The following is a 21,221-nucleotide window of genomic DNA, read 5'->3' as shown; positions in this document are numbered from 1 at the left end:
TACTATATGACTATATTACTATATGTATTGTGATTCTTGTGATTTTCACAATTCTGTATGTATTGTGTTTCGATAGTGATTTTATTGCGATTCGATGTTCCAAACATATTGCTCACCATATGTCTGCTGCAGAGGGATGGGCGAGCCATGAGAAAACACGTTTTGATTAGTCATGGTGGAAATGACGGTTGAAAACAAATTGTGCTCCCTATTTAAAAAGGAATATGGAGAACAAGCTATGACGGACAAGTACTGGAGTTGAATATAACATAATACAGAGCTGTGGTAAGTGTCCACTTTGAGAGCGCACACTACTAGATGGGGTTGGGGTTGTCTGTCAATTAGGCTATAGTTTACCTTTGTTTGTAGTGTCTCCTGACTCTCCAGTTACTCCTCTGATGAGTGCTGTAGCACTGGTTTTAGACTACAATCCTCGATTCCACATGTCAGACACACATCTCCATTAAGTTGATTCAGTCTCTTTTAGTATGTTAAAATCTGTCCTGTAGCCTAAACTGTACTTGGAGACATGTTTATGTCTCGTGGTATTTACTATCCAAATGGCCCATTACTGGTAACTTACTATGTCATCCCAGCTATCAATCTCCAATCTCTGTCCACAGGTTGATTTGTGAGCTATTTTACCTCTTAGCAAAAATTGCTTTACAAGCAGAAGGGTCTGCACTAATCACTGAATCATGCCTTCATTTCCACCTCATTGCCAACGAGGCAGATTGATAGTTTTTCTGGTTTGAGAGCTGCGAGAGACTTGCAGCCTGAGCGATTCTCCACAAGCAGGATCTAATCAGAGTATTTAATTATATTATAGTAGTATTCATCTTATCGGAATGTGCTGTTTTGGAAGGGGTTTGAATGTGACACCATGTGATCTATAGCCGATTATACAAAACAAATTCACTGGTCCATTTCCTGATTTATGTTGAATTGCAACGTGTGTTTTGAATTCCTACGTCCTAGTCATGGGTTGGTGAAGTTGTTAAGGTGGATGTGGATAAAGCTTATTTCCACATTTCATATCCTCTGTCCTTTGGGCTACATCTCCATAAATCCTTAGTTGGATTACTTCTCATGCTCTCAAACACTTGAGGCATGTACTCTAAATATACAGTATTTGACACAGCTACTCATTCAAGGGTTTTTCTTTATTTGTAACATTTTCTACATTGTAGAATAATAGTGAAGACATCAAAACTATGAAATGACACATGGAATCATGTAGTGACCAAAAAGGTGTTGTACAAATATATTTTATATTTGAGATTATTTAAAGTAGCTACCCTTTGCCTTGATGACAGCTTTGCACACTCTTGACGTTCTCTCAACCAGCTTCACGAAGTAGTCACCTGGATTTCATTTCAATTAACTGGTGTGCCTTCTTAAAAGTTAATTTGTGGAATTTATTTCCTTCTTAATGCGTTTGAGCTAATCAGTTGTGTTGTGACAAGGTAGGGGTGGTATACAGAAGATGGCCATATTTGGTAAAAGACCAAGTCCTTATTATGGCAAGAACAGCTCAAATCAGCAAAGAGAAAAGACAATCCATCATTACATTAAGACATGAAGGTCAGTCAATACGGAACATTTCAAGAACTTTGAGCGTTTCTTTAAGTGCAGTCGCAAAAAACCATCAAGCGCTATGATGAAACTGGCTCTCATGACGACCGCCACAGGAATGGAAGACTCAGAGTTACCTCTGCTGCAGAGGATAAGTTCATTCGAGTTAACAGCCTCAGAAATTGCAGCCCAAATAAATGCTTCACGGAGTTCAAGTAACAGACACATCTAAACATCAGCTGTTCAGAGGAGACTGTGTGAGTCAGGCCTTCATGGTTGAATTGCTACAAAGAAACCACTACTAAAGGACACTGATAAGAAGAAGAGACTTGCTTGGGCCAAGAAACACAAGCAATGAACATTAGAACAGTATAAATTTTGTTATTTTGGTCTGGAGATTTTTGGTTCCAGCTGCCGTGTCTTTGTGATACGTGGTGTGGGTGAATGGATGATCGCCGAATGTGTATTTCCCACAGCAAAGCGTGGGGGGTGTTATGGTGTGGGGGTGCTTTGTTGGTGACACTGTCTGTGATTTTTTTAACGCAACGTAACGTAATCAACACTGCTAGCTAGCCAGCTAGCCCCCGAATAGCAGCACTGTATAAACTATTACACTCAACGGAACGACTTGATTAGTGTAGTGTCAACAACGCAGCCACTGCCAGCTAGCCTACAAAGTCAACAACGCAGCCACTGCCAGCTAGCCTACTTCAGCAGTATTGTATCATTTTAATCATTTTAGTCAATAAGATTCTTGCTACGTAAGCTTAACTTTCTGAACATTCGAGACGTGTAGTCCACTTGTCATTCCAATCTCCTTGCATTAGTAGCGTAGCCTCTTCTGTAGCCTGTCAACTATGTGTCTGTCTATCCCTGTTCTCTCCTCTCTGCACATACCATACAAACGCTCCACACCGCGTGGCCGCTGCCACCCTAATCTGGTGGTCCCAGCGCGCACGACCCACGTGGAGTTCCAGGTCTCCGGTAGCCTCTGGAACTGCCGATCTGCGGCCAACAAGGCAGAGTTCATCTCAGCCTATGCCTCCTCCAGTCCCTCGACTTCTTGGCACTGACAGAAACATGGATCACCACAGATAACACTGCTACTCCTACTGCTCTCTCTTCGTCCGCCCACGTGTTCTCGCACACCCCGAGAGCTTCTGGTCAGCGGGGTGGTGGCATCGGGATCCTTATCTCTCCCAAGTGGTCATTCTCTCTTTCTCCCTTACCCATCTGTCTATCGCCTCCTTTGAATTTCATGCTGTCACAGTTACCAGCCCTTTCAAGCTTAACATCCTTATCATTTATCGCCCTCCAGGTCCCCTCGGAGAGTTCATCAATGAGCTTGATGCATTGATAAGCTCCTTTCCTGAGGACGGCTCACCTCTCACAGTTCTGGGCGACTTTAACCTCCCCACGTCTACCTTTGACTCATTCCTCTCTGCCTCCTTCTTTCCACTCCTCTCCTCTTTTGACCTCACCCTCTCACCTTCCCCCCTACTCACAAGGCAGGCAATACGCTCGACCTCATCTTTACTAGATGCTGTTCTTCCACTAACCTCATTGCAACTCCCCTCCAAGTCTCCGACCACTACCTTGTATCCTTTTCCCTCTCGCTCTCATCCAACACTTCCCACACTGCCCCTACTCGGATGGTATCGCGCCGTCCCAACCTTCGCTCTCTCTCCCCCGCTACTCTCTCCTCTTCCATCCTATCATCTCTTCCCTCTGCTCAAACCTTCTCCAACCTATCTCCTGATTCTGCCTCCTCAACGCTCCTCTCCTCCCTTTCTGCATCCTTTGACTCTCTATGTCCCCTATCTTCCAGGCCGGCTCGGTCCTCCCCTCCCGCTCCATGGCTTGACGACTCATTGCGAGCTCACAGAACAGGGCTCCGGGCAGCCGAGCGGAAATGGAGGAAAACTCGCCTCCCTGCGGACCTGGCATCCTTTCGCTCCCTCCTCTCTACATTTTCCTCCTCTGTCTCTGCTGCTAAAACCACTTTCTACCACTCTAAATTTCAAGCATCTGCCTCTAACCCTAGGAAGCTCTTTGCCACCTTCTCCTCCCTCCTGAATCCTCCTCCCCCTCCCCCTCCTCCTCCCTCTCTGCAGATGACTTCCAACCATTTTGAAAAGAAGGTCGACGACATCCGATCCTCGTTTGCTAAGTCAAACGACACTGCTGGTTCTGCTCACACTGCCCTACCCTGTGCTCTGACCTCTTTCTCCCCTCTCTCTCCAGATGAAATCTCGCGTCTTGTGACGGCCGGCCGCCCAACAACCTGCCCGCTCGACCCTATCCCCTCCTCTCTTCTCCAGACCATTTCCGGAGACCTTCTCCCTTACCTCACCTCGCTCATCAACTTATCCCTGACCGCTGGCTACGTCCCTTCCGTCTTCAAGAGAGCGAGAGTTGCACCCCTTCTGAAAAAACCTACACTCGATCCCTCCGATGTCAACAACTACAGACCAGTATCCCTTCTTTCTTTTCTCTCCAAAACTCTTGAACGTGCCGTCCTTGGTCAGCTCTCCGCTATCTCTCTCAGAATGACCTGCTTGATCCAAATCAGTCAGGTTTCAAGACTAGTCATTCAACTGAGACTGCTCTTCTCTGTATCACGGAGGCGCTCCGCACCGCTAAAGCTAACTCTCTCTCCTCTGCTCTCATCCTTCTAGACCTATCGGCTGCCTTCGATACTGTGAACCATCAGATCCTCCTCTCCACCCTCTCCGAGTTGGGCATCTCTGGCGCGGCCCACGCTTGGATTGCGTCCTACCTGACAGGTCGCTCCTACCAGGTGGCGTGGCGAGAATCTGTCTCCTCACCACGCGCTCTCACCACTGGTGTCCCCCAGGGCTCTGTTCTAGGCCCTCTCCTATTCTCGCTATACACCAAGTCACTTGGCTCTGTCATAACCTCACATGGTCTCTCCTATCATTGCTATGCAGACGACACACAATTAATCTTCTCCTTTCCCCCTTCTGATGACCAGGTGGCGAAGCATCTCTGCATGTCTGGCAGACATATCAGTGTGGATGACGGATCACCACCTCAAGCTGAACTTCGGCAAGACGGAGCTGCTCTTCCTCCCGGGGAAGGACTGCCCGTTCCATGATCTCGCCATCACGGTTGACAACTCCATTGTGTCCTCCTCCCAGAGCGCTAAGAACCTTGGTGTGATCCTGGACAACACCCTGTCGTTCTCAACTAACATCAAGACGGTGGCACGTTCCTGTAGGTTCATGCTCTACAACATCCGCAGAGTACGACCCTGCCTCACACAGGAAGCGGCGCAGGTCCTAATCCAGGCACTTGTCATCTCCCGTCTGGATTACTGCAACTCGCTGTTGGCTGGGCTCCCTGCCTGTGCCATTAAACCCCTACAACTCATCCAGAACGCCGCAGCCCGTCTAGTGTTCAACCTTCCCAAGTTCTCTCACGTCACCCCGCTCCTCCGCTCTCTCCACTGGCTTCCAGTTGAAGCTCGCATCCGCTACAAGACCATGGTGCTTGCCTACGGAGCTGTGAGGGAACGGCACCTCAGTACCTCCAGGCTCTGATCAGGCCCTACACCCAAATAAGGGCACTGCGTTCATCCACCTCTGGCCTGCTCGTCTCCCTACCACTGAGGAAGTACAGTTCCCGCTCAGCCCAGTCAAAACTGTTCGCTGCTCTGGCTCCCCAATGGTGGAACAAACTCCCTCACGACGCCAGGACAGCGGAGTCAATCACCACCTTCCGGAGACACCTGAAACCCCACCTCTTTAAGGAATACTTAGGATAGGATAAAGTAATCCTTCTCACCCCCCTCCCCCCTTAAAATATTTAGATGCACTATTGTAAAGTGGCTGTTCCACTGGATGTCATAAGGTGAATGCACCAATTTGTAAGTCGCTCTGGATAAGAGCGTCTGCTAAATGACTTAAATGTAAATGTAATATGGCTTTTTCTTCACAACTCTGCCTAGAAGGCCACATCCCAGAGTCACCTCTTCACTGTTGATGTTGAGACTTGTGTTTTGAGGATACTATTTAATAAAGCTGCCAGTTGAGGACTTGTGAGGTGTCTGTTTGTCAAACTAGACACTCTAATGTACTTGTCCTTTTGCTCAGTTGTGCACCGGGGCCTCCCACTCCTATTTCTATTCTGGTTAGAGACCATTTGCGCTGTTCTGTGAAGGGAGTAGTGCACAGCGTTGTACGAGATCTTCAGTTTCTTGGCAATTTCTCGCATGGAATAGCCTTCATTTCTCAGAACAAGAATAGACTGATGAGTTTCAGAAGAAAGGTCTTTGTTTCTGGCCATTTTGAGCCTGCAAACGAACCCACAAATGCTGATGCTCTGGATACTCAACTAGTCTAAAGAAGGACAGTTTTATTGCCTCTATAATCATAAGAACAGTTTTTAGCTGTGCTAACATAATTGCAAAAGGGTTTTCTAATGATCAATTAGCCTTTTAAAATGATAAACTTGGATTAGCTAACACAACGTGCCATTGGAATACGGGAGTGATGGTTGCTGATAATGGGCCTCTGTACGGCCAATGTAGATATTCCATAACAAATCTGCCATTTCCAACTACAATAGTCATTTACCAATTTGTAAGTCGCTCTGGATAAGAGCGTCTGCTAAATGACTTAAATGTAAATGTAAAAATTTATTTATAATTCAAGGAACACTTAACCAGCATGTCTATCAAAGCATTCTGCAGCGATACTCCATCCCATCTGGTTTTGCCTTAGTCCCACTATCATTTGTTTTTCAACAAGACAATGACCCAACACACCTAAAGGCTGTGTAAGGTCTGTTTTACCAAGGAAAAACTTTTGACTGTTAGTGTACATAAATATATGTTTGACCCTTTTTTTGACCCTTTTTTTTCCCACTGCTCGTCTAAATAAATCTTGGTCGACCAAACATTTTCCTGTCGACTAAATAGTTTCAGCCCAAATGCTAGTAGAACGCTGACTGGCTAGCTCAATGAGGAAATAGCAAGAATTTGAAACGGTCTGTTGGAGATGCAAGTTTGTGGTGTTTTTTTAAGTGTTTTTATCTCCAACTCATGTTTTGCCCACATACAAGTACAGGATGAGTCGACATTATTATTAGTTAAAGAGATTCTCTCGTACTTTTGTATACTTTTTAGACAGTAGTTCTGAAAGAAGTGTTCAGCAACTTCGCACAGCCATTGAAGAGGAGTGGGACCAACATATGCATATCTGTATTCCCAGTCATTTGAAATCCATAGATTAGGGCTTAATTCATTTATTTCAATTGAACTTTTAAATTGTTGCATGTTGCGTAATTTTCCCCCCACTATATTTACATAAATGGATATAGATTTTAGCTGTCTCATATGTACAGAAAATATTTATACCCCTTGACTTATTCTATATTTTGTTGAGTTACAGCCTGAATTCAGAATTGATTAAATCGATTTCTGTCTTGCCCATCTACACACAATACCCCATATGAGAAAATGAAAACTTATTTTTTAGGAATGTTTGCAAATGTATTTAAAAAACGAAATACCTAAATATCTCATTTACGTAAGAATTCACAACGTGAGTCGATACATAGAATCACCTTTTGGCAGCGATTACAGCTGTGAGTCTTTCTGGGTAAGTCTATAAGTGGCTTCGTACACCTGGATTGTACAATATTTGCACATGTATTTTTTTCCATTCTTCAAGCTCTGTCAAGTTGGTTGTTGTTGACCATTGCTAGTCAACCTTTTTCAAGTCTTGCCATAGATTTTCAAGCCAATTTAAGTCAACTTTAACTAGGCCACTCAGGAACATTCAATCTCATCTTGGTAAGCAATCAGGGTGTATATTTGGCCTTGTCTTTTAGGTTATTGTCCTGCTGAATGGTGAATTTGTCTCCCAGTGTCTGTTGGAAACCAGACTGAACCAGGTTTTCCTCTAGGATTTTGCCTGTGGTTAGCTCTCTTCTGTTTCTTTTAATCCTAAAAATGTACTAGTCCTTGTCGATGACACAACCTGATGCAGCCACCACCATGGTTGACAATATGAAGAGTAGTACTCAGTGATGTGCTGGATTTGTCCCAAACCTAAAACTTTGTATTGAGGACATAGTTTATTTCTTTTTTTTCTCAATTTTTGGCAGATTTACTTTAGTCCCTTGCAAATAGTATGCATGTTTTTGAATATTTGTATTCTGTACAGGCTTCCTTCTTTTCACTCTGTTAGTCTTGTGGAGTAACGACAATGTTGTTGATCTACCCTCAGATTTTTCTTATCACAGCCAATATACTCTGTAACTGTTCTAAAGCCACCATTGGCCTCATTGTGAAATCCCTGAGCGGTTTCCTTCCTTTCCGGCAACTGAGTAAGGAAGGACGCCTGTATCTTTGTAGTTACTAGATCTACTGATACACCATCCACAGCGTAATTAATAGCTTCACAATGCTCAAAGGGATATTCAATGTCTGCATTTTATTTTTATTTGACTCATCCAGCATTAGGTGCCCTTTGCGAGGCATTGGAAAACATCCCTGGTCTTTGTGGTTGAATCTGTGTTTGAAATCACTGCTCAACTGAGGGGCCTTACAGATAATTATGTGTGAGGTACAGAGATGAGGTAGTCATTCAAAAATCATGTTTAAAGCTATTATTGCACTCACAGTGAGTCTCACTTTTTAAGCACGTTTTTACTCAATTTATTTAGGCTTGCCATAAAAGGGGTGGAATACGTATTGAATTTGTAAAAAATCTCTTAAAACATAATTCTGCTTTGACTTTATGAGGTATTCTGTGTAGGCCAGTGACAATCTCAATTTAATCAATTTTAAATTCAGGCTGTAATTACAACAAAATGTGAAAAAAGTCAGGGGTGTGAATACTTTCTGAAGCCACTGTATATAAATGAAGGCATGGCACATTGCACAAGCCCTGTGGTTTTAAAATGGCTGCGTTCCGATGTGAATCTGCGCATGTTTAGAGCGCCGCCATTAGGTAAAAGATCAACAACAAAAAACACCTTTTTTTTGTCCTTTTGAACAGTAATTGGCTTCTAAATCTCTTAGTCTCTTAATTAAAACACAAACAAAACCATTTTTACATCTTAGTTTTGGGCTTTGCAGTAATCCTATTGTTTCTGACACCTTTATCAGAATCTCACAGTTCTTGCCTTTATAAATGTACTAGGCAGGTGTTAATAATTTCTACAGTTTTGAAACTGAAATGTACTTTGAGGTTAGTACAGAATATTGGGGCTCTTGCTTTGTTTCTAAAGCAAGGCTAATCCCTGCAGGATTGATTACTCCCGCCCAGTTGACTGAGTGTCTCATGCTGATGCCTCTGTAGGGTCTTTCCAGATTCGCTGGCTGTGCGCTCCTGAGCTAATTATCCACCAGTGGTACCTTTTCGGGTAACTAAAGGACATACACACACACACACAGCAGTGTAGTTCTGTCATACGAGGATATAACACAGCCACAGAATCTAGCCTTTTATTGGTTAGTTTGCCTCGAACAGTCACCATGGTTAATTCTTTAATATATATATATATGTGTTTGTGTGTGTGTGTGTATGTACAGTTGAAGTCAGACGTTTACATACACCTGAGCCATGTACATTTCGACTCAGTATTTCACAATTATATATATGTACACACACACACACACACACACACACACACACACACACACACACACACACACACACACACACACACACACACACACACACACACACACACACACACACACACACACACACACACAAATAATATATTCTTTGAGAATTATTGTACATACTCTCTGGTTTTAGTCATTTAAGTTTACACTGAAAGCACTTTTCAATCTCTGCAATTATCATTATTATTAACATTTAGGCCCAATGATTTAAATGGTAGAATTAAAAAAAATATATTCCCAACAATAGCAGAATTACTTTAATGTTATCTACCCACTAAATAAACCGCACAGACCTGGGATGACTATAGTTTAAAAATTTTATTTTATTTATTTTGTTGTTGAATTTGACCCCTTTTTCTTCCCAATTTTGTGGTATCCAATTGTTAGTAATTACTGTCTTGACTCATCGCTACAACTCCTGTACGGGCTCGGGAGTGACGAAGGTCGAGAGTCACGCGTACTCCGAAACACAACCCAACCAAGCTGCACAGCTTCTTAACACAGTGCGCATCCAACCCGGAAGCCAGCCGCACCAATGTGTCCGAGGAAACACTGTTTACCTAGCTCCCTGGTCAGCGCGCACTGCGCCCGGCCCACCACAGGAGTTGCTAGTGTGCGATGAGACGACGATATCCCTTCCGGCCAAACCCTCCCTATCCCGGACGACGCTCGGCCAAATGTGCGTCGCCCCATGGACCACCCGATTGTGGTCGGCTGCGAACCTGGTCTCAGAGTCTCTGGTGGCACTGCTAGCACTGCGATGCAGTGCCCTAGACCACCGCGCCACCCGGGAGGCGTGTATTGATTTTAAGAAAGGCATGGATGTTTATGGTTAGGTGCACGTTGGAGCAACGACAGTCCTTTTTGCGAATGCACACCGCATCGATTATATGCAACGCAGGACACGCTTGATAAACTAGTAATATCATCAACCATGTGTAGTTAACTAGTGATTATGATTGATTTATTGATTGATTGTTTTTTATAAGGTAAGTTTAATGCTAGCTTGCAACTTACCTTGGCTTCTTACTGCATTCGCGTAACAGGCAGGCTCCTCGTGGAGTGCAATGTAAAGCAGGTGGTTAGAGCGTTGGACTAGTTAACCGTAAGGTTGCAAGATTGAATCCCTGAGCTGACAAGGTAAAAATCTGTTGTTCTGCCCCTGAACAAGGCAGTTAACCCACCGTTCCAAGGCCGTCATTGAAAATAAGATTGTGTTCTTAACAGTTAAATAAAGGTGTAAAAAAACAAAAAACGGCCAAATCGGTGCCCAAAAATACCGATTTCCGATTGTTGTTATGAAAACTTGAAATCGGCCCTAATTAATCGGCCATTCCGATTAATCGGCTCGACCTCTACTGAGTTTATCAAACATTAGGAACACCTTCCTAATATTGAGTTGCGTCCCCTCCCGTTTTGCCCTCAGAACAGAATCATTTCGTTGTGGGCATGGACTCAAGGTCATTAATAATACATTATTTTTTATTAATAATACATTATCTTTTACATTCTATTCTCTCTTGGAATTTGAAAGGCCTGAACTATCCTATTAAATGTTCCAGCTGTCTTGATATCCTAGCAAGAAACCATGTTGATATAGCAATGCTCCAAGAAACACACCTGGTTCAAAAGGAGAACCATTTGTACAAACTGTATGCTTTTTCCATCAGCCTCAAACAAAACTAAAGGTGTAATCATAATGATGCATGAAGGCTAACTAACGAAAAAGTTGGTTACAAAAAAGAGACAACTGATCATAGATTCTTAAGATATTTGCCCGGGGTCGACATATTACCAATGGTAATTGTCCGCACTGCTGAGGTGGGGTGGGAACTCTCTTTCTGTAGAGTCTGAAACTGCATGGCACACGCTACCTCAAATTAGTCATTTTTAACAGACGTGTTCAAGTTATCATAGCAGTATTAGCTAGACGAGCTTGAATGACAAAAAGTGGTTAAACAAGTAAGCCTTGTGGTTAGCTGCTTTTTCAATTTACCGTCAGTTTTAGGCAATAGATTTCCATTCAAAACATTTACAGTTACCCTTGCTACTTTAGCCTTGTTCACACCGCAGGCCTTAATGCTCTAAATCAGTTTTGTTTTTCAAATCCGTTTTGGAATGCTGACTGTTCAAACAGTAAGTTACAAGTGATCAAATTGTATTTGTGTGTATTCAGACCTCAGTCATTTGCTGACGTGGCTATGCTAGTTGTCATAGTAACGAAGGGTGTTTGCGCAGTGTAGTAGGTTGATTGGTGGTGGTGCTTGTGCTTCCAATCACGCAGAAGTGATGTCGCAAGCTAAGCTAACTTTCAAAACGAGTCCTTTTTGGCTAACCACAGCATTCAACTACCTAGCTAGGTAGCTGTTCAGCTTTCTAGCACATTCACAATTTTTTTTGTAAACAATTAACAAGCAAGTTAGCTACCACATGTTCTTGTCATAATGTCAACAGAGTCGCTAGAAAGCAACAAACTATGCCAAATAACGATCTAAAAATACACTTGAGGGCAAATAAATCGCATGGCCAGGAATCAGATTTGTATGTGGCTTGAAATATCCCATCCCATGTGCTTTTTGGCTGTTCAGACTGCAGGAGAAATAAAATATTTGAGTTGGATGTGCCAAAAAAATAGGTTGAGAGTCACTTCAAACTGCCAGTGTGAACAAGGCTTTAGTGAGTGAATAAAGCTGAAAACAATAACCTTAACACACTACATTTTCTTGTTTTGCAGGTTTCCCCATTTGCTTTTTCTCAGATGTCCACAATGAAAACTAAGGTCCTGCATGCTCCACCCACACCTAGCCCTTCCTCTTCGTGATTGAACAGCTGCTGACTGACCAGAGAGGTGCAAAATGTCTGTGTTGCCATGACTTAAAGACATCAATCAAAGATGGAGAAAAAGAAAATGTGCCCCCGTCTACTGGACTACCTGGTGGTGGTGGGAGCCAGGTGAGGACTTCATAGGGTTGGTTGGGAGATAACAGTCCAATCCTAAACTGATCCCTACTACCTCACATTATATCGTTAGGCCTTTGTTTTTTAAAATTCAAGACTGTTTCTAATGCCCATTCTCCTTCCATCCTACCTTCCAGGCAGCCCAGCACTGACAGCGGGTCCCAGACCCCCCAGCTCCTCCGCCGTTACCCGCTGGAGGACCACCCAGACTTCCCTCTGTCCCCGGACGTGGTCTTCTTCTGTCAGCCTGAGGGATGCCAGAGCATCCGGCAGCGCCGGGTCAGCCTGCGAGACGACGCCTCCTTCGTCTTCGCACTCACTGACAAAGACTCGGGCATCACGCGCTATGGTATCTGCGTCAACTTCTACCGCTCCTTCCAGCGAGGGGGGCACCGCCGCGACAAGGCGGGTAGCAGTGGAACGGCGGCACAGACAGTGGAAGCGACCAGCGAGGGTTCGGATGGCACCGGTGGCTGCCCCAATGCCTCCACGTTGCCGACGCCTGCCAGTGCCGACACAACAACCACACCTGTGCCAGGCACGGAGCCGGGACCACCCGGTGGCGAGCCAAATGCCGGCAGGTCCCCTCGGCACAAACGCAGCACTGCCAAGATGGTCAGTCGGAACCGCGACAGCACGCTGACCTCGCTGTGCATGATCAGCCACTACCCCTTTTTCTCCACCTTTAGGGAGTGCCTGTACATCCTCAAGAGAATGGTGGACTGCTGCAGCCACAGGTTGACCCAGCGCGCCGGCCTGCCCCGCGCAACTCAGAGGTGAGACCTATGCATAGTGCCAGGCTTATCAAACGATGGAGCCCCCTGGTTTCCATTTCTTTCAGGAGATTTAGTTGAGTAAATTCACAACGTTGCTAAAACTATCCTAAAACGACACCGGCCAGAACACTTCCAACCGCAGTACTAACCCCACTCGTGATATTTTAATGGACAAGATGTAATTGCCCCACTCATTATAATTTAAAACAACACTGGTCTGAAATGCCGGCAGATTAAATTCTTGGAGGTGAAATGGACACTGGACAGTGAGAACCTTGTGGGTAGTGTCATCAGTGAGTCAGCAGGACCTTATCCCCTATTGTGGGGTCTCCTAACAAATGCTGCAGGAAATGCGTGGTTCCCCTGCTCTCGAAAGACACACACACACCGGCACGGCCTATCATGCTGGTGTTCATGCAAGGCAATTGATGAAGATCCGTGTCATTCATCTTTATGCACACAGGGTATTGAGACATTCCCATTTATTATTTATGCAATAATGTTTATTATTTAACGAGTTAACGAGTTCTATTATGTTTTCTTAGAGATATATTGAAAATAATGATTTGAATAATTTAAACTTATTACAGTAACTTATTTATTTGCTTCAATTGGAGGTTTTCCTCCCTCAAAAACAATCCTCTCTCCTTTCCTCTATAACGATCAACACCAAAATGGATCCATATATTGTCTGCCCAGACAATAGTAACAATTGTCCCTTTAGTAACAACAATAGTACCCTATCAGAAGCAGAGGGGTGTAAAGCACAGATAGAGCTGTAAAGATGCTTCTGCTTCGGGTTAATGAAGACCTCACTTACTGTCATGACATTTTCCCTGGTCTGTGTATAGCGCGGTGACAAAGATCGAGAGAGAGAGACCCAAGGATCGTGCTCAGGGATCTAAATTTAAACAATGAATTGGTAGTACTTGTGCTCATAACTTTCAAAAAGTTAGGAGCACCACATATATCTTAAAGTACCAGAAAAAATAGATTTATAAATTGATTTAGATATAGCCTGCATTGCGCCTATATGAATCCTACTTACTTTTAAAGCACAGCTCCTGAAAAATATATCACTTTTTCTTTCTTTCTGTGCAACCAAATGTTTGCATCTACTGGTAAAGTTACCAGGTTGTTAGTAGCGCCGCACGATAATATGGGCGCAAAAATGTTGTGTTTTTTCAAACGACTCTTGTAATTTGACTTGCGATATAGATCAAAACACTTGGGTGAACTGTTGGAATCATATAAATACTATTCAAAATTCTACAGTTGGTGTTGTTTGGCATGACAACAAACTAAAAAGCCAGATAGGAGTTATGACAGGGTGGGAACCAACGTGTTGGTCAGTGTTTCCCAGGGGACCCTAATCACATTTAAATAGATGCTGCATTTGGACAAAGATTTTAGAATAGGCTGTCTCATTCAGAACATGGCGTTGCACAAACAACATGCTGATCTACACCACCACTGGTAACAACTTGTATGAAAGCTAATGTTTGCTTTGCCCAAGCTTGAGCTTTTACCTAAATGGCATTTTAGCCAGCTAGTTAGCGATCAACATTATTTTAGGCATATGCCAGCTTCCTTAGACTAACTTGGGTTTTGCAGAGAGCAAGATACACAAAGTAATAGTATAATAGGGAAGACCTATAGATTTATATTTAGAAACTGCCTGGAAAGCGCCATCGTTCTTGTTTTGGAAGAATATGTGGAGTGTATGAATTGACACCATGCTGAGAGAGAAAAAAACGGCTGTGGAGGAACCAAAGACCGTAACTCTGTGGAGGAACTGTGTGCTCCTTGCTTGATTAACAGGGGCCGGGGCTTGGTGTGTGTGTGTGGGTGTGTGTGGTTCGGGAACTGGCAGGAAGCAGTCTTATTCGAGCAGTGTAGAGAAGTGTTGCGGTGAATTATTAAGACATTTATTTATTTGTGATTTTCTTTTAGTTGCGCTGGTGCTCCCAAAATAAAACCCCCGGTCGTACAGCAAAATATTTAGTCGTATAGGCGTCCAAATTGCTCACACTTTAGAGCCCTAGCCTTGCTGCCTAACATAACACTGTGAGGGTCTGCTGTGTTGTGGGCTGTGTTGCGGACACACACACACATATACACAGGCGCACAGACAAACACGCACACACAGTCACACTTACACACTCCACACTACAGTCTATGACATACACACACACAGCGCTCGCCTGACAGATTGAGGGCTCTGACTGCCTTCAGGGAGCAGCTGCAGTGGGCGGCGGCCCAGGGCGAGCTCTGACGAGCTACTGATTAATCTCCCTCCCTAGCCAACAGACGCCAGGCAATCGCAAAGAGGGTTTTAATGCCGCCACGTTGTGTGTACAGGTGTGTACGTTCAGAGTGGAGGGCTGTCGACATATTGGCGGCTCGTATCTGCGTCTTGTTTGCTCATTACACAATGACAACGTACAGTAGAATGCAGAGGGAAGGGTGTTTTGTCTGTGTAAATGCAGTTATAAGGCTTTGATGTAGCACAATGTATGTGTACAGGTGTTGCAGGAGCAGCAGTACGGTTTGTTTGGGTTGATTATCTCGCAGGATATGCTTGCTTTTATCACCTGTTGAGATGTATGATTTGTTGACTGTCTCCTGTCAGGGACACCATTTCCCTCTGCATGTCACAGAGGCCTCTACGTGTGTATCTAAATTGTCAGTTTGTTGACTGACTTGTCATTCTGCCATCAGGGACACCATGTGGCGCGTGTTCACGGGGGCCCTGTTGGTGGAGGAGAAAGGCAGCCAGCTGCTGGCTGACCTGCGGGAGATCGAGTCCTGGGTCTACCGCCTCCTGCGCTCCCCGGTGCCCGTGGCGGGCCAACGGCGCGTAGATGTGGAGGTGCTGCCCCACGAGATGCAGCCGGCACTCACCTTCGCCCTGCCCGACAACTCTCGCTTCTCCATGGTGGACTTCCCCCTGCACCTGCCCCTGGAGTTGCTGGGTGTGGACGCCTGCCTCATGGTGCTCAGCTGCATCCTACTGGAGCACAAGGTTAGGGGAAAGGGTGGACGTTTTGAATGGAGTTTACCCTGAGAACTGAGTAGTTATTTAGGATGCAAAATGATTTGCAAATCAGTCAGTTGGTGCAGTCGGTGATCAGCGACTCAGGAGAATTTATGTTCTCAAACAACTCTGGTTCGACATTTCAGCCAACTTTAAAGGCAAGTCGAGACTGACTTATCTACAAACCACCTTACATCATAAACAGCTACTCAATATTATTTGTAGATCACTCTCGAGCACGGCCTCTGCCTTAAATAAGGCTATTGCTCAGTCACAAATCAGCCCATTGCCTCCTAGGTGGGTCAGTGCAGTGAGTACTGTGTGTGTGTCCCCGTCCTCAACAGCCAAACTCAGCAAAAAAAGAAACATCCTCACTGTCAACTGCGTTTATTTTCAGCAAACTTAACATGTGTAAATATTTGTATGAACGTAACAAGATTCAACAACAGACAAACTGAACAAATTCCACAGACATGTGATTAACAGAAATGGAACAATGTTTGTCACCAAAGCCCCATATTACTACCCACCACTGCTCCAGTATGCTCTCGTTGGCTGGTCCTCGCTACATATTTGTTGCCAAACCCACTGGCTCCAGGTCATCTATAAGTCTTTGCTATGTTAAGCTCCGCCTTATCTCAGCTCACTGGTCACCATAGCAAGATCCACCCGTAGCACGTGCTCCAGCAGGTATATTTCACTGGTCATCCCCAAAGCCAACACCTCCTTTGACCGCCTTTCCTTCCTGTTCTCTGCTGCCAATGACTGGAACGAATTGCAAAAATCACTGAAGTTGGAGACTTATCTCCCTCACTAACTTTAAGCATCAGCTGTCAGAGCAGCTTACCGATCGCTGCAGCTGTACACAGCCCATCTGTAAATAACCCATCCAACCAACTACCTACCTCATCCCCATATTTGTTTTTGTTTTTCTGTTCTTTTGCACACCAGTATTTCTACTTGCACATCCTCATCTGCACATCTATCACTCCAGTGTTAATTGCTAAATTGTAATTACTTTATCCCACGTGTCATTACTTTATCGCATGTGTAACTGTTGTTTTTGTCGCACTGCTTTGTTTTATCTTCGCCAGATCACAGGCCAGTTGAGAACTAGTTCTCATTTACAACTATCTGGTTAAATAAAAGTGTTTTTTTTTATTTTTATTTTTTTAAATCTGTAAAGTAATGCAGCTTTTGAAGTTTGACTAAGGTCCATCACTAGGTGACAAGAACTGTCAATCAAATCTCGAGCTGCCTGCCTGCTGCCTGCCCGCTGCCTGCCCACAAACTACTCTCTCCTAAAAAGTACTTTACCGTTTGTTAAATACCGTGACTTACCATGACATTTTAGTAGAAAGAAAACACTTTTCCATCTAGGAATCGACTCCAAAAATCCGGTATCCTTGGAATGAAGGAGACTGATTAGTTTGCTTACTTTTGAGAATATAAACACTTGCTTCTTTCATAGCTAGCTACCGACTGAGAGAGGCACAGTATAGGAAGGTCGACTACGAGGCAGACTGTCAGAACGGTGCACTAGGCCTATCAGCAATCAAAGCTGTATCTCACTGGAAGGCTGTATTTCGCAATTTCCTGGCTTGTAATGTCTCGCAACTTCAGTAAAGCAGGGCCTATCATCAATGAATAGGCTAGGATATTCTACACGCAACAGACTGAAGACTGAACACATACTTGCATCATTAAGTGAAGAGAAATAGCAGGCGAGCCAGCTGCACTGTGATTTTAATTTTGTAGAAAAAATAAACTAAACTGTTTGTCCGTTTAGGGTCCTTTCTTAACGTTAAGGATCCCGATATCTTTTTAAAGTTGAAACCTTCTCACCCCTACTGTAGTTCCAACTCTTGATAATTGAATAAAAGGGCTGACTCCAACATTTTGTTCACAATCTCACTAGATTATTAAAGACCAAGTCCCACACTACACACGAACTGATTTTATATGTAGCAGGGGTATTCAACTCTTGCCCTACGAGGCCCCGGAACCTGTTGTTTTTTTCTGTTCTACCTGCTGTTTTTTTTCTGTTCTGCGTGACGATTACAGTCACCACTGTAATCGTCACGCTCCCTTATTCCGTCCCCTTTGGTTCACTGTCTGAACACCCGCAGTGACTACGCTCTCAACCCCCCCCCCCCCCCTTTCCATTTACTGTAAGAACAATATGTCAGGTTAACCTTGAAGGACCTCCTTTCGCTGTTCAAGCTTAAACATGCCACTGTTTGTAGAGTGAAAACAGCAGATTGTGGTCTGTATGTTTACTGTTGAAACAACCACACAACTGGTCAATGCTACTTCTCTTATTGTGAAGGAGTAAAACTCTTTGGGAGAAAAATGAAGATACATTCAATGACTACCACCCGAGAAAGTCATTGAATTGATCTTGTATGGAATAAACAGCATGTGATCACCTATGGCCAACCAGTCTTCTGAAGTATTTGTTGTACATTGAGATGTTTAAATGCACATCAGATAGTTTGTTTTGATTTGTGTCTTCCAGGTGGTCCTCCAGTCGCGGGACTACAATGCCCTGACCATGAGTGTCATGGCGTTTGTAGCCATGATCTACCCCCTGGAGTACATGTTCCCTGTCATTCCCCTACTGCCCACCTGCATGGCCTCCGCTGAACAGGTACGTCAATCAAACCAATGACTGCAGCACTGGTAGTTGTAGTACTATTCGGAGAACAAATAGAGGAGTTTTTAATAGCTGGAACCAGAGGTTGTGGATGGATTTATTTTTATTTTTAAAGGGATGCATTTCTACACACGTTTGGGGGAAAAAATGAAGGAATTCCCGCGCCGTAAAATGATTGCCTTTTGAAAGTTTCACTTTTTTCTTTTTTGATTCATTTAGACAATTTTATCATCCATTGCTTTTTTTTGTCAGGGCATTTGTGATTGTAGATGTTGAAGAAGAGATTAGTACCTGTATTATGTTTGAATACATGCCTAGTGGAGTTCTAGCCCACTAGCTTTAGTCTATGGTGTGAGGCTCCTCCTATTGGAGCTATTCTTGCTTGTGTGCTGGTTTGATTTTTGTCTGTTTGTGACGTCAATGTCCTTTCTTTCTCCTTTTGTAGCTTCTCCTCGCCCCCACCCCTTACATCATAGGTGTTCCTGCCAGCTTCTTCCTCTACAAATCCGATTTCAAAATGCCCGATGATGTGTGGCTCGTGGACCTGGACTGTAACAAGGTAAATGCCCCAAAATCAAGGTGCGCTTCAGCGTCCCTGCTAACGGTCTCTGCAGATCTTTGCTATTCTTTGGCAGATCTTTGCTATTCTTTGGCAGACTTATGCTGTTCCTTCACATATCTATGTCATTCCTTCGCAGATCTATGCTGTTCCCTACTCCATTTGAGTTCCATACAGCATTATCTCTGATTGGGAGACAAGATTCTAGACACTTGCTTGATATGTCTTTATTTTCACTGCTAAATCCCTTTTGGGGTTCAGTTCTCTCATTGTGACAGATATTGTGTTCGGCTAGATGTCGACTTGATGCAGGAGGGAAAAGCCTTGCCCTTGTCATCCTCATTTCAGACCTGTGCAGAAACTGACTTCAACATAAAAGTCCTCCCTCTCTGTGAGACAGAGAGAGCATCAGTGTTTTCAGTGCTAAAACACCCACCCACATCCCAGTCGGTCTTTCTAGGGGCAAATTCCTTCCCTTTCGTCTACTATTTAGTAGGTAATGGTGACCGATGTATGCTTTCATCATTTGAAGGGATATTTGTGTACTCTTGTACGTGTGTAGTGTACATTTAGTTTTTTGCTAACATTTGACAGTTTGAGCATGCTTTGTTGCTCCACAGGTCAAAGCACCCACCAATGCAGAGCACCTACCCCTTCTTCCCGAGCCGGAATCCACAGAACTCAAGAAACACCTGAAACAGGTAAATATAGCCTGTGGCAACATACCCGATAGCACTATTTTCAGTGGTCGTTCATTAAGCATGTATGTTAGCACTGCCAACCGTTAACTTCTACCTCTTGTAATTGCTTTATTACGTAAAAAAAAAAAAAAAAACTGCGATATTGCCGCATGTGTTATATTAACTATTTGTTTTCATGTGATCACCTTCTCTTCTTTCAGCTTTAGATATGTTTCAAGAGAGGTTTGATGAATTGCGCCAGGCACATCGGTGTCCTTGTCCTCTTACCGCGTTGTATGCACTAACTGTGCATATAGTGTGGGAGCATTGTGGAGTTAAGCATTGTAATGTCCTAACGACAACAAGTGTTTTTTTTGTTTTCTCATTTTGTTTTCTTCTGTCTCTCTCTCTCTCTCTCTCTCTCTTTTCCTTTGCATGCGCTAGCTCTCTAAGGTAAAAAAAAAAAAGCAGCTACTAGGTCTTACTCCCTTGGACCTTAGTAACAGCTGTAGCAGTAGAACTGACCGAATCCTCTAAGCCCAGAACCTCAACTAACAATACGTTGATGAGAAGCTGGTTCTGATTCACCATCCTCTCTTACGCGTGTTGTGAAATGCCAATCAAACATTCCACTCTGGTACCACGTCACAGCTTGGCATTGTAACTAAAACCACCCGGAATTATCAGCGACCGTCTTAGTTACCCCCACCCGCCATCTTGACATCTAGCTATCATTAGAACATTTAGCCATTTAACTATTCCTACCCAACATTGTCATCATCCAAGTTTGGAGTTTATTTGATTTGAAAGTGCATATTAAACACCAGATGCTTTATGAAGAGAAGTTACATGAAAAGAAAAACAAGACATGAATCCGCCATATGAACAAATGTCACATTTTAAACATTCTAAGGCACGATTCCTCATCGCCCTTTAAAAAATGCGTCTCAACTCGTCACCAAATGTTATTCAGCGCTTGTTTTTTAACATCCAAACCCAGTAACCCCAATTTGAATCCCCAGTCACACCTCGTCATGTTGAAAATCCCTGCATATCATAGTTTGTTGATATGCTTTGAATCAGAACCAGTGTAGTTACTTGTGTGTGATAGACTTGGCCCTATCCCAGAGTGTGTGCGATTTGATTTAAGATAGACCTGTGTGTTGGCAGAACCAAAAATCTGTTGTGTTAACAAGCCATTTGATTGAAACCATATGGGTAAAGGTGAGTTTTCATAGGTTCTATTGTTTTAAGGGTTAAAGCTGTCCTCAGCAGTCCTCAAAACAGTGACAAACAAGTGGTAGCCGGTAGGTCCTT

At 43.8% G+C, this 21,221-nt stretch overlaps 1 protein-coding gene across 1 annotated transcript in view; it reads left to right on the top strand.

Moving 5' to 3' along the window:
• Positions 1–21,221, top strand: part of LOC124035904 (MAP kinase-activating death domain protein-like) — an 80,353-nt gene that overhangs the window by 12,986 nt on the left and 46,146 nt on the right. Inside the window, 6 exon segments of the mRNA XM_046349783.1 lie at positions 11,973–12,190; positions 12,334–12,972; positions 15,694–15,997; positions 18,528–18,659; positions 19,111–19,224; positions 19,845–19,925. Coding sequence (XP_046205739.1) covers positions 12,132–12,190; positions 12,334–12,972; positions 15,694–15,997; positions 18,528–18,659; positions 19,111–19,224; positions 19,845–19,925 — 1,329 coding nt within the window. The 5' untranslated portion in view covers positions 11,973–12,131.

Source organism: Oncorhynchus gorbuscha, linkage group LG05 (genome assembly GCF_021184085.1).
Source record: "Oncorhynchus gorbuscha isolate QuinsamMale2020 ecotype Even-year linkage group LG05, OgorEven_v1.0, whole genome shotgun sequence".
NCBI classification, from domain to species: domain Eukaryota; kingdom Metazoa; phylum Chordata; class Actinopteri; order Salmoniformes; family Salmonidae; genus Oncorhynchus; species Oncorhynchus gorbuscha.
Note: the sequence above shows the minus strand (reverse complement) of the source record. Positions and strands in the feature narration are given on the sequence as shown.